This window comes from Phaseolus vulgaris, chromosome 4 (assembly GCF_000499845.2).
Source record: "Phaseolus vulgaris cultivar G19833 chromosome 4, P. vulgaris v2.0, whole genome shotgun sequence".
NCBI lineage: Eukaryota > Viridiplantae > Streptophyta > Magnoliopsida > Fabales > Fabaceae > Phaseolus > Phaseolus vulgaris.
This window is the reverse complement of record NC_023756.2, coordinates 4,902,586-4,916,570: the sequence shown is the minus strand read 5'-3', so window position 1 is coordinate 4,916,570 and position 13,985 is coordinate 4,902,586. Positions and strand designations below refer to the sequence as shown.

Genomic DNA, 13,985 nt, shown 5'->3' with positions numbered 1-13,985 from the left:
AAAATCAGCCCACACATTCCATTTCTAAATTAAAGCAAGCAAATTTATGATCATTTGATTTGAAGTTTTTCCCAAACCAAAATGTAATTTTGAATCACAGTGGAATGACTCGTGTATGAACAATACTATGAACACATACACATGAAAAACCTCAAATGAAATGTTGTGTTTTGTTTGATGGTGCAGCACTGATGTTGGCCTCTGTGTCTGTTTCTCTCTCCCATCCACAAAAGTTAGCATATCTTGCGGGGAACACATCTTGAAGAAGTCATTGTTACCTTAAACATTCAGACACATCAACCTTTAAAGTTTACACCCCATACTAGTGCCGATAACTTAGGCATTGCACGTGTTACACCCTTCTCTTTCCCCTTAATACTCCTACAACATCCCTCTCTTTCCCTTCAAAAGCTCACTCTTTCTTCCTTCTCTTCACCACACTCTCTTTGGAACATTTTCTGTGACCTTAACCCTGTTGTTGCAATGGCAGCTAACACTTCCAGTATTGCACCCGCACCTCCACTGAAAGATGAACTTGACATCATTATCCCCACCATAAGGAACCTTGACTTTCTTGAGATGTGGAGGCCATTCTTTCAGCCTTACCATTTGATCATTGTGCAGGATGGTGACCCCACCAAAACCATTAAGGTTCCTCCTGGTTTTGACTATGAACTCTACAACCGCAATGACATCAACAAGCTTTTGGGTCCTAGGGCCTCCTGCATCTCCTTCAAGGACTCTGCTTGCCGCTGCTTTGGCTACATGGTGTCCAAGAAGAAGTACATCTTCACCATTGATGATGACTGCTTTGTGAGTTTTTCCAACCATTTTTTTTCTTCTTTTTATCTGGGGGTCTCAATTTTTGTAAATGGAAAAAACCTACATGCGGTTCTACATTAAATGTCAACATGCATTTCCAGAGTGACACTCAAATTTTGATTAAAACACAGAACAAAAAGCATGTGAAAAACCACATCAAAGTTTTGCATTTGTTTGCTCTTTTGTTCGATGTTTGGAGAGATCTTGATGTGATCTTTTGGAACTGAGTGACCTATTTCATGCCTCCATGCAATGATTTTGGTTGCAGATTCACCTGTGCCCTCTAGACTATGGATTCTGTTATTCTGCTCTGTATCATTGTTATTCTCCAAATGTTTTTAATGTGCTTCTTCTGTTTTCTTTTTTCTTTTTGGCCATAGATGAGTTAGATCCATGTTTTATGGTCTTTGATAATGAACTTCCTCTTCAAGGTGTTTAGCTTGTTAGCGAAATACTATTTTGCTAATCTGTACTATGAGATTTGGAAGTTTTAAGCATTGTCTTTGAAAATTGGCTTTCTTCTTACAACTCTACCTGCAAGGGTGTAATTTTTACTGCAAAAAAATTACATTGGTCCATATTCCGTAGTGTTAATTTTGTCTTTTATCTGTTTAATTCACATGCAGCAGTGCCATATCTTCTGTGGACCTTGGATTTTATCAATTGATTTTATAATCATTTGTCTATACTTTATACGATGATTAACATATAACTCTTTCTGCTGCTGCTTTTTTTTAATTAAATTAAATGATTCACTCGTTTATTATTTATTTTTTTGGCCCAGGTTGCCAATGATCCATCTGGAAAAGCGATTAATGCACTTGAGCAGCATATTAAAAACCTTCTGTGTCCATCCACACCATACTTCTTCAATACCCTTTATGACCCCTACAGAGAAGGAGCAGATTATGTTCGTGGATACCCTTTTAGTCTTCGTGAAGGTGCACCAACTGCAATTTCTCACGGTCTTTGGCTCAACATCCCAGACTATGATGCTCCTACACAACTTGTGAAGCCTCTTGAGAGGAACACTAGGTATATATATGTACTATATAACACAGCAATACTCTTATTTTGAACCTTCTACCTAACCAAAACTAAAAAGTTTTAGCCTATACAATTTGGATTGTGACTCTTGTCATTGTGTTCAAGGTATGTGGATACTGTTCTGACCATTCCAAAGGGTACTTTGTTCCCCATGTGTGGAATGAACTTGGCATTCGATCGTGATCTCATTGGACCTGCAATGTACTTTGGTCTCATGGGAGATGGTCAACCAATTGGACGCTACGATGATATGTGGGCTGGCTGGTGCTGCAAGGTCTGTTTCTTTGCTTTATGTTCACTATAAAATTAACAGGGTTTTATAGAAACAGTTCAATGCATGTTTGATAATGCTTAAAATTGTATATAAGTAGAAAGTTGGTAAAATCAAGCAGTTATTTCTTCTATAACATGAACTAATCACACACTTGTTGAATCAGTTCTTGTTATGTTAGCACTTATCAATGCAGAAATAAGCTTAAAATTGTTTTCATTAAGTTATTCTACAAAGTTTTCTTAATAGTTATATGAATGTTATAGCAAAAAACAAATGAGATATTGTGATGGTGGTGGTTCAGGTGATCTGTGATCATATGGGACTAGGAATCAAGACCGGTCTTCCATATATCTATCACAGCAAGGCCAGTAACCCATTTGTTAACCTGAGGAAAGAGTACAAAGGCATATTCTGGCAGGAAGACATTATTCCATTCTTCCAGAATGTTGTACTTCCAAAAGAATGCACCACTGTACAGAAGTGCTACATTGAGCTCTCCAAGCAGGTCAAGGAAAAGCTTTCAAAGGTAGATCCTTACTTTGACAAGCTGGCAGATGCCATGGTTACTTGGATTGAGGCTTGGGATGAGCTTAACCCTGCTGGAGCATCAAAGGCCAATGGCAAAGCATAAAAAACTCTTGTTTAACAACCACTGAAATTGGACAAGAACTGGAACTATTTTTATACTGCACTTTTTTCTGTATTTCTTTTCCATTTACAATTATGTCACTTAAGTTTGCAGCATTGTTAGCTGTAATTCTATTTATGCTTTGAGATTAGAAAGAATAAAGTACATTGGTCTAGTTGTTTTCTTGTGATTTTTGTCCCCTTAGTTATCACCTGCTAATACTGAAGTTCAAGAGAAGCAAGTGTTATAGGAAGAATATCAATGCATGGTTCATTACCAAATCAACAGTGATCGAGTTTCCAAACTAATGTGTTCAGAAAGTTTGATTTTTCTTCTGTAATTTTTCTGCCACTCAAATAATTTCCTTTTCATCAAATGATAGCTTGACTTTCTAAACATAAAAAATTGATAATAATGATCTCCCTCTCACGAGAAGATGAAACAATCCAATTAGAGTATAATTTCCATACACAGACAATGTAAAAAGTTCATTTCATCAACAACAACTATCATTATTAATATAGTTAATTACTATAAAATTCAATATACTTCTCAATCATTACTACTTTGATTAGATAAAGATGTAAAAACTCTGTACAATGTCTGTATGTAGACTATTTATTTATTCAACTAGTTATGTGAAAAATTACAAGTAACTTCGAAAACTTGTCAAACCAACTATTAATGCAGATAGAAATAATTTCTGGCATGGTGAATTTGGAAAAACTAGTGACAGAACAAGACAAGAAAACCAGTACTTTGGTAGAATAAAATTTCCAGTGTCAAATTTTTTTGTTACTAGCTGTTTGATTACTGCAAGACAAAACTTTTGTTGCTGATATTATAGTAGTTTGATTTCTAGCACTGAACTTCGGTATCTTCAATTACAGTGGAGCAATCCAAATAATAGCATATAAACCAAAATACATTACACTTATTATTGTTTGCATTCACATGATTACGTAAACATTCATAGTAGTGTAGCTGCAATGGACACGTTTTCAAGTTCTTTATGTGATGTGGAAGGTTGTGACATTGGTTTAATGTGAAAAATTGTACTGCAGGAGCAGTGGCTAACTGTATTTTGGTTCCATTGGATGGACATCATTGAAAGTTTGTAATAAACTCTGTCCTGTACTAAACTCTGTGACTCGGTTAGCACTGGAAATTTATGTCACATTGGGATATGTGACCTTAGGTGTCTGTAGGTGGTGAATAGCTTTTGGGATTTGAGTTAGTACTCACAGAATATGCCACTGTTCTGTTCTTAACCACTGTTCTGTTCTCAGCCACTGTTGTTTTACTCTCACCGACACTGGTGGTGATTTTTTTTTTAAGAAAAATAATTCAGTGTCTTAAAACTTTATTTTAAACTAATATGACTTCATGGAAAGATAAACAAAGTTTGATTAAATATTATTTTAATTAGAAATTGGATTTGAGCAGTGTCATTCAGCAGGTTAATCACTTCTGTTCATCTGAGTACTTTGAGGGAGAACTTTTTAGCATTGAAGACTCTTTCAAAGAGTTATTTTAACAATGGTGAAGACTCCTTTTATATTTTTTTTTTTCAAATCTTTCTTGTTCGAAGATTTATAAAATAAATAAAAGCTCTACCAAAAATTTATGTATAATCAATGTTATTTAATTACATAAATATTTTTAATCTTATAAGAAATGGAATATAAGTTTTTCTATTCGCCAAAAAATAAGCTTTTTTTAATTTAAAATTTAACCTAACATTATTATATAATGAAATGTTAATTTAATGTGTAATATATTATATTAAAAATATACATTATGATATTATCAATTAAACAACCATTTAGCTAATCCATTACTAATTAATTTGGTTTTAAAGATACTATTGTTAGCTGTTTTGAAATATATTTTAAAGCGAATATTAATTCTAGAACATCTACAATTTTCTATGAAGAATATTTTCAATGAGTTAAAAATGTGTGCCAAGTTATTTTTATACTTCTTAATATTATAAATTCCATACTTTATTAAATAAACTTATGCTTAAATTTTCTTAACTAATATCGTGAAAGCATTTTGTATTGTTTAAAAGATACATGGTATGAAAATAACTCAATAGCAGGCACAAATACAAAACTGAGAAAAACAGAGCATGAATACTGTGTTGGCACACATTGATATTTTGCATCTAACAATGTTTTGTAGACTCAAACCAAAATGTTGAAAAACTGAAACCCTGTAGTATTTAAAATAACAGCACAATCCCCACCATTTAAAACCATTCCTAATGAAATTTAAATATGAAGATAAACTAGTAAACATAGTAGTGTTCTATACATTTACACCACTTCAAGAATCTCAACAAACTAAGATGCCAGTACTTAAAGCTTGGAAAGAACTATGTAATAAATAAAATTGGTTCAATGCACCACATAGATTGCACCTATTCCAGTGACTATTATTTTTTTTTCAAATAATTGTGACTAAAGCCCAAACATTTTGAACATCATTCAAGAACCTGCATACTCAAACTTGAAGTGTCATTATTTTTGACACATGAAGGACACAGAAATCTAGAGAGGACTTCAACAGCTTTATACAAGAGGGAGAGACAGATAAATATGTAGAGCTAAACGTGAAGGGCAATTTTTCAATTTCCTTTTGTATTTTGCTTTTTGCTCAAAGGTTGAAACTTAAACTATAAAAAACAACAAATAAATAGTCACTAGAAAAAAATACTCCACAAGTTACAATTTCCACAATAATTCCAAAAGCCAAAAGAAATGAAGACATTCTAACATCTAATTTGATGCAAGGTGCCCTAATCTTCCCCTCAGCATTTTGCATACTTCTTAATTGAGAAACAAGGCACATTTTCTACTTTTACTCGTTTAACTCTGCAAAATTTAGTGAAGAGAAATGGATTTCTTTAGTAACCATAAATTTAGAACCCATGATCTCTAGATTGATGAAAATAATTTTGAAACTTTTTGAGCTAAGATGTGACAGTATCATCTTCGGTCCTTGGCTTCTTACTTTTCGGTTCTTCATCGTCTTCCTGATTGATAACTCCATTGATTGCTTCAGGACCCAAAAGAGAGACATGCTTGCTAGTAATTTGACGACCTGCCCTCAGTTTTGGACCCCAGTGTCTTTCAGGATTTGGAAGAAAGCGTGCAACTTTCTTAGCTTGAGCCTTGCTGAGAGATGATACAGCACGAGCAAAATTAGCCTGAAAAGGACATAGACAAGAAAAGTTTTAGTCACCATCACTACACCTTATCATAGTCCAACCAAACCAAATGCCAAAATATGAACCATGACCAAAGTCTAAGTTCATGGAAATTCATTACATGGCCCAAAGTCTCGTTATACAATAATTATAAATAACAATTACATGAGAAATAATTTCCCATGTCTTAGTTCATGGTTTTAACTAAAATATGCTTAATAACTTATTGGAAGATGTTTGTGGTGCTCAGTGCTTCATAATACCAAGTTTGGCCAACCAAAATTTTGTAAAAAGCATAAGCTTTCCACTTAGCATTGATCCACTCATAAAAACTAATCTTTACAATTTCTAAAAGCATAAGCTTTTGATTGCTTCTAACTCGGCCACCATAATCTGTTCACACATCTTAGTAATAGATGAAATTCTCCTCCATAACTTGCTTGAATTAGCCACCCAATAGCACAAAATAAAAATGTTGGGATAAATAGAAGGGAAATAACCCTACATCTTGCATGAGACCAAAGCTTTAATGATTAACATACCTGTAGAACAGGTTCCTTTGCAAGTATGATGCTTCCTGGTTGATCTGCTGGCTGAGGCTTCACTGGATGATTTTTTACCTGAAGGGAGAGATAATCAAAGAACAATGAGTAAAATGCAAATCATTCTTTCAAAATTTTCCCAGTATACCCAAGCAAAACAAATAAGTTCTACTCATAGCGTCTTTAAATGGGGCAATGTGTTCTATCTAGGAGTGTTTTATATATACATGTCAGAAAAATCAAATTCTATAGCAAACAACAGAGCCAACATATAAATGAAAAAGTTTCAACCATGTGTGATCACTTACCCAGCAGCGCATAATATCCCAAATAACATCCATGGGTGCATCTGATTTGAGCCCCAATGGATTAACATGAGTTCCAGATATACGATAGCCTGCATTGATCAATGCAGAACGGAACATAATTGCTGATGGAGAAGTGCATTTGAGGGTTGCACAGAGGTTGTGAAGACTCAAAAAGAGGGGAACATCAGGCAATTCCTGTAAAGAATATGCTCATTTAATATTAGAGTTTAGAAGATTTGGGCAAACCAATGTAACATAAAATGTTATGTTCATGTGTCTTAAATGAACATGGAAACACACACCTCTGATATTGTAGTCAACACAGCTGAAATACGATCATAAGCTGGATATCTGTCTTTCATAGATTTTACATCTGCTAGAATAGCAGCCACCCATTCTTGGTCGTGGATAGGAGCAGACCATATAGGACCACCCATATTAAACTTTTTCCCACAATCAGTGCATTCTTGAGGAACAACAGGACCAAAGCCAGGCAAATATCTGACGCTGGTATTCTGAATAAGTAAAAATGAAAATAAGTTCCTCCTCTCAGCACGTCATGGCTTTTATAGTAAATGGAAATGATGAAATAGATTAAAGAGCCATGAAAGCAACAAGTAGGATAACATGCCAGCCCTTTGGTCTATTGCTAAAGAATAACCCCAATCTAAAAACACAGAAGAGAACAATTAAATTTAGGTATAACTAGATAACTTCCCATGATGTAGTAATATTTTACACTTTTTTTCATTTTTGTTCAAATATTGTACCTAACTCCCTTGCTTTCTTTAAGGTAATTGTGTGTATGGTTCATGCATAAAAGGAGAGGTATGTGTAATTTCTTTAGTAAAAGGGTGTCCAAGTGTAAGAACCTTATATAAATTAAATCTGATTTTCCAAATATGTATGGTGTAATTAGTACTAAGCTCAGAGGTCAGTGTATTTCTCTTCAATTTATTTTGCTTTTTATAAATGTGATCCAGGCAAACCTCACCAGCACTAAACTCCATATATGACATTAAACACAAACTGAAAGTAAAAGTAACACTTCCTGAAATCGTAATAGAATTGATTATCCACCACAACTCCATATTACATGTTATACTTTTCAAAGAAATAACAACTATAAAAAGCTATGTATATTGAGAATAGCTAAATGCCCCCTACAAGGCTAGTTTAACTTTTACAATTTTTTTCTTGTTACTCTTGTTCATCCCTTGCACAAAAAAGGAACAGATGGATAAAACATATGAATCCTGCTTCTCTAAAGTGAGTAACTCACTTTAGAGTGTAAAGTAATATCAGTCATTGATGAGAAAATTAATATTCAAAATTACATGCATATATACATAACAAATCATACAAATGTCAAAAACAGCTTACTATCATGGCAATAGGTCTAGGTGTACAAAGAAGTTAGAAAATAGTGAATCAGAATGTATTACATGTCCAAATGATGACATTAACAGACTAGAATAGGGTATAAACCTTGGAAATGGTCCTTCCAATGGGCTGTAGGTGGAAAGAATCACAACCAGTGCACTGATAAACATATGAAAGCTTTAGGGGAGTGTTTTTCATGGCACTGGCAGAACTGCAACCAATTAATTCGTCTTTCAGTCATGATAAAAAAAATTATATTTTGTCACAATCATAAATCTGCAGACACTAACAAAATATTTACTGAAGGACATGATAACAAAAGTAGAGGACTTACGTATATATGCGAACAAAAACACGTAGATAAAAATTCATCTGAACGGATAGCACAGGAACAATATACCTCTTGTACCGATTAGCATGACTCTGCAATTGGTAAAAAATATGACATGTAAACCTTCAAAATATAGATAGATATTAAACCATTCACACTTTAGCACAATATTTTGGTCTTTGATGACTGATTGGCTATTTAACATCAATCTAGGCATCCAAATAACAGGAGGATACAAATTTAAGTAATAAACAAACATTCAAGATGTTAGGGTATCATTATGCATGCTGCATCTCGATATGTATTCAGGAAGTAAATGACTTTATTTTTACATTGCACAGTTAGCCAACTACTCCCCCAATTGTTTTCTTTTCCTGATTTAAATTAATATTGCTTGAGTTTTCTTATTGCCATTTCATCGGCCCATCAAATTGCTAAAGAGTATATAGCCTTATCCCCTCTTGCGATTCCTCTATTGCATTAATTCACTTGGCCTTATTGGTAAAGCAAATCCATAGTTCCATCATCAACATGACTAAAGGACAGCACAGATACTCTCAGTAAAACAAATTCATAGTTAATTCCCAAATCTAACATAGACATCAGGAATAAGATAGTTTATGATTCAATCAAATAGATATAGATAGATATAATAATTTCAATGCATGCAAACAACAATTTTCAAATATGATGCACCAGTTCAATATATAGTTTTTATTCTTTCTATTAAAGTATCCTACCCATACTGTACCTGTCTCAATAAGAAATTTTCAATTCCTTGTACTTGTATCACATTTTGTATGCATGCCTCTCTTAGGGTACAAGAATACAACTAGAAAGCTGCGAATTGTATAGAACATAAAATTTTCATCTATATGTTACTACATATTAGAAAACATACTATAGACATGAAGCTTTTGAATTGTACTTTATCATGACATCTTCTCAAAATATTACCATTCTTACACAAGTATTATTGGGGACATTTGTTTTGGTTTATGGATAAAATATCATAAATATATTAACAAAAAGGATACTTGTAATTTTCTGGAATTTTTTTCTCTAAGAAAGATTGTAAGATGAAGTACCAAAACAGAAAATCAGAACCAAAAAGAAAATGCAACATTTACAGCATCATTTATTACACGTTGTGTAAGAAAAAGAGCTTCTGATGCTCATCAACTCTAACATTATCTCAAATGCTAACAGATGAATTCATTTCAATGACATTGTTGTACAAGTAGCTAGCCACCAAAGAACAGATAACCCAAACAATCCCCAAATAATAGTACGATTTTATACTGATGAGACAATCATATATCTATTTTCCTTGAAAGAAATTCCACGTTATATATATATATATACCTCAATGCAAGCCAGCACAATCCTCAAAGCCATTTCATGGCAATATTTCCCTCTCAATGGGTATGATCCATATCTAGTATGAATAGCAATTGTTAGATGTTCAGTTCACCAATTAAACAAACGCCAAAGAAAGTTTATAGCTAATAAGAGTAATAATATTACTTTGAATAGCAGACCTCCCCATTTCCCCCACAGAGCACAGCCATGTCTGTTGCAGTACACATCAGCATACCTCCATCAGCAACAGATTGAACTGCTGAATCCAGAAACACAGAAGGTGAACCATAAGGATCAAGATCAACCTGAAAAAAACAGCACACATAAAGATCATGAAAAGCACAATTCCTTCGAGATTAAAAGGTTAACACAAGTACATAACAGTAGCATCCACTTACCACGTCAAATTCTTTAGGATGGGTTAGCATATATACACGAGCGTCGGCAAGATGAGACTCCACTTTTGCAACTGCAACTGAACCATTGAATTTGATGTTTCTTCTGCAAGCATCAACAGAAGCTGCCAAATGCAAAAAAAAAATTGTAGTAAGCATGCAGATGCTTAAGCTTACAAATCAAATTGCACTAATCTCAAAACAGATAGTATCAATTGTAAATACCCAATGAGCAGACAAACCATACAAAGGCAGAACTTTCTACATTTAAAACCATAAAATAAACTACAAGGACATATAAGCTGAAAAACCGTGAAGCACCTTGATCGTTGTCCACAGCCACAACCTGACCAATTCCATCCACTTCGCGGGCATATCTGAGAGACCTTAGCCCAGATGCAGACAAAGCCTGTGGGCAGGTAAAAGAAGAATTATATTATACACATCATACTTGGTCTGGATCCGAATTTCAGTGAAAAATATTTAAATTAAATCAATATTGAGACAACAATGATGTTGGTGTCAAGATGACGTCAAAGAGTTTTTATATAAATGAATTCTAGCAACTATACAAAACCTCAAGAACTCTCGGGGGCTTCAGTTCCCTCCGTCCTTTTCCTTCTGAAACATTGATTTGCCCTTCTGTAGTGCTGCATTCTTCAGTAACCTTAACTGAATCTTCTTCCACAGTGCTGCATGGTTCTTCTGGAGATATCTCTTCCTCTACTTTGTGTTCCCCATTAGATTTATGATCTTCTTCTGGAGTTGTGTCAGGTACTTCCTCCTTAACCAATTCAGAAGGTTCATTATTTTCAGGTATCTTTGGCGCCCCTTTTGTTCTCTTGGACAAATGTGCCTCGTGCTCTTGCTTCCTTTTCGATATAAATGTTCTCAAAACAGCGATTGATAAATCCCTGTTATTAACCTAATAATCATAAAGAAGGAAGAAGGATCAGTCTACACTGAACGAATATTGAATACATCAGTTCACCCCTAGAATAAAAAGTTAAAAACATAAACAGAGGAATTACATATAAACGTAACAAAAGAGAATGAACAATGACTTGATGATAAAATCATACTGGTAAGCATCTTAATAACCAATAACCGTCATCTCAAACAAATTGAAAAGGCGCTAACATCATCCAATTCTTCAACTTTCAACATTTGCTTATCATGAAACATACAAAAGCTGTATCCGATTAAAGAGGGAAAACTACAAATTTCAACTGGGTTTTTCAGCACAGGCAATATTTGAAAGCCAACCCCAAAAAACTAAAATTTATAAAAATAAAAAGGCAAACTTCATCACCTGAGTTTTGTTATAGAAAACTTCATTTTTTGCGTGCATAAGAATCTCAGCTTCTCCTTCCTTGATGATTTTGTAATCATTGAGATCTGAAGACATTGTGGTTCCTATATCATGCAAAAACAAATTCAGGGTGTGGTCCTTCTCCTCTGCTCGTTCTATGGTTTTGGAGCAGAAAAAAGACCAAACCTTGAAAAGAGGAAGAGGGTTTGTTCCGATTCTAGTTCTAGTTGCTGTAACAAGCTTCAATTGCAGTTTTAGAACGTGGGAATGGGTAACCAACATAGCAAGGGTTTATATACATGGCTTTCAATTGGGGTAACTGAAAACCCTATTGCGAAATTTTCGATTTTTCTTACGAAACAGTTTTTATTTCTTCTTAAACCCTAACTGCAACACACTATCTCGTAGGGTCAAAGTCAAAAAAAAATTTACCAAAAGTCGTAAATTACAGAAACGAGACTTTTTAAGAAAATATATTAAAAAGAGTAACTATTATGTAGTCACCTTGTAATATAAATTATCGTCAATAAATTTATTATTTATGTAATATTACGTAAATCTTAAAATCAATAATTTATATATAATTGTTTTAATTATATCAATCAAAATTATTTTATTAACTTAAAAATAGTATAATTATAGCTATATTACTTTAAAATAATGGAATTTGTTAAAATCTCTATTTTGAGTAAGAGTGCTTTTAACTATGAAAATGTTTTTAAAAGTTTCTTCCAAAAAAAATATTGAATTTTTATTCATGAATTTAATTCTTGAATATTGCGCTTCAATCTTAAATTTTTATTCATAAATTATTTTTATATTTTGTGTTTAAAATTTGAATTTTTATTCATGAATTTGACTATTGAATTTAACACTGAAAAATAATTTAAAAAATCTTATTTAGATGAGAATACTTGATATATTTTGATACTAGACATATATTAGAATATATGAATTGTTATATAACATCTTTTCTTAATGATAATAATGTTTTCTCTATTTGAGATATCAATTTTTAGAAGATAATCTTAATAATTTCATAATTGAGACATCAATATGAATAACTCTTATAATAACTTTTATATGTTGCATCAATATCAATTAATTCAAACTATTATGTTTTTATTCATTTATGAAGGAGAGTGTGAGAAAGATTAAATTTAATCTTAATTTATCAATTGAAATCTTTAAATCATTTACTTTGTTTTCTGAATTTTGACAATTAATTAGATATCGATTTATAAATTATTCATCAATAATAAAACGAATTTAGATATCAATATTTTTTTTTAGTTTCTAAAATAATATATAATTTGATCAATATAAAAATTAATTATTTTTTATCTTTAAAATTAATTTTTATTTAATTATTATACAGTAGTAGATAACACATGTTAAATATCTACTCAACTCAACTATTTGACTCAAGGATTTGAAAGATTTCTATGTTATAATTATATTCATTTTATTCATAAAATATATTCATAAGATAATCATAATTTCAATTCAATGGGTATATTAAGATATATCTATATCACACTCTAGTTAACTTTATGTGAAAACGTTAAAAGTTTAAACTTTTTCAACTCACTTATTAAACAGATTAATCCAAAAATAGGTTACTTTAATAATGAGTTGGAGATAATTCATTAGTATAGAGTCAACTTGAAAAATCTAAATATCACAAGTTCAACTTCATAAAAAAAACATCACAATTATGTTCAAATTAATACCTCCAAAAAAAATTTAGAAAATTTTTATTTAACATTAATAAATTATAAAAAATATAAAAAAATTACACACAAAAAATTGAATAAAATAATTAAATAGTAACTAATTTTAAAGATAAAAAATAATTAGTTACTAATTAAGTTAAATATTATTTTATAAACTAAAACTTATCAGTAGTTTCTATTATTAATAAAAAAAAATTATAAACTATTTTTTAAATTGATATCTAACAATATTTATCAAATTTTAACTACTAATTATTTTATATTTTAAATTAATCTTTAAATGTGACTAATTTACAATTAAATTAATTAGTAACAAAAAATTTAATAAACAAAAATTAAATTTTAAATTTTTATTAATAATATAAACAAATTTAAACATGAATAACTTTTAAATTTATAAATTATTTACTAATTAATTATCTTTTATATTTAAAATTAGTTTTTATTTAATAAACAAATTTAACTTAGAAACGTACACCTCCAAAACACTTTCAATTGAGATCAATGACATATAAACCAAGAGCAATGGCACAGCATCTATATAATGTTAAGAATAAAGGACTATTATTTTCATTTGCAATGTTTGAGAAATCAAACAACCATATTCTTATTAATTTTTCTTACTTATAAA

The 13,985-nt window shown here is 31.7% G+C and overlaps 2 protein-coding genes across 5 annotated transcripts; one reads left to right on the top strand and one right to left on the bottom strand.

Moving 5' to 3' along the window:
• LOC137837021 (UDP-arabinopyranose mutase 1-like) lies at positions 1 to 3,075 on the top strand. The gene is made up of 4 exons (XM_068645833.1): positions 1 to 813; positions 1,607 to 1,857; positions 1,975 to 2,143; positions 2,445 to 3,075. The coding sequence occupies exons 1-4, from the start codon at positions 484 to 486 to the stop codon at positions 2,772 to 2,774; spliced, it is 1,080 nt and encodes a 359-aa protein (XP_068501934.1). The 5' UTR covers positions 1 to 483; the 3' UTR covers positions 2,775 to 3,075.
• A 2,302-nt stretch (positions 3,076 to 5,377) lies between these two features.
• On the bottom strand, positions 5,378 to 12,051 carry LOC137837020 (tRNA (guanine(26)-N(2))-dimethyltransferase 1-like). Of its 4 annotated transcripts, XM_068645832.1 has the most exons (14): positions 11,805 to 12,051; positions 11,619 to 11,722; positions 10,884 to 11,231; positions 10,628 to 10,715; positions 10,310 to 10,431; positions 10,077 to 10,216; positions 9,915 to 9,987; positions 8,553 to 8,641; positions 8,324 to 8,429; positions 7,138 to 7,350; positions 6,836 to 7,030; positions 6,528 to 6,605; positions 5,790 to 5,985; positions 5,378 to 5,650 (listed from the first exon to the last, which is right to left on the bottom strand). In XM_068645832.1, the coding sequence occupies exons 2-14, from the start codon at positions 11,712 to 11,714 to the stop codon at positions 5,637 to 5,639; spliced, it is 1,758 nt and encodes a 585-aa protein (XP_068501933.1). In that variant the 5' UTR covers positions 11,715 to 11,722; positions 11,805 to 12,051; the 3' UTR covers positions 5,378 to 5,636. The 4 variants fall into 4 exon arrangements, with proteins under 4 accessions (XP_068501933.1, XP_068501931.1, XP_068501932.1 ...); XM_068645830.1 differs by having other exon boundaries at positions 11,619 to 12,017; XM_068645831.1 differs by having other exon boundaries at positions 5,378 to 5,985; positions 11,805 to 11,933.
• Between the last annotated feature and the right edge of the window lie 1,934 nt (positions 12,052 to 13,985).

Excerpts from the sequence above, each read along its gene's own strand:
- LOC137837020 (XM_068645829.1), bottom strand. The coding sequence starts at position 11,900 with ATGTTGGTTACCCATTCCCACGTTCTAAAACTGCAATTGAAGCTTGTT. Across the intron at positions 10,716-10,883 it reads AGCCCCCGAGAGTTCTTGAG|GCTTTGTCTGCATCTGGGCT; the intron begins GTTTTGTATAGT and ends ACCTGCCCACAG. Across the intron at positions 5,986-6,527 it reads CAAAGGAACCTGTTCTACAG|GCTAATTTTGCTCGTGCTGT; the intron begins GTATGTTAATCA and ends TGTCCTTTTCAG.
- LOC137837021 (XM_068645833.1), top strand. The coding sequence starts at position 484 with ATGGCAGCTAACACTTCCAGTATTGCACCCGCACCTCCACTGAAAGAT. Across the intron at positions 814-1,606 it reads CCATTGATGATGACTGCTTT|GTTGCCAATGATCCATCTGG; the intron begins GTGAGTTTTTCC and ends TTTTTGGCCCAG. Across the intron at positions 2,144-2,444 it reads GGGCTGGCTGGTGCTGCAAG|GTGATCTGTGATCATATGGG; the intron begins GTCTGTTTCTTT and ends GTGGTGGTTCAG.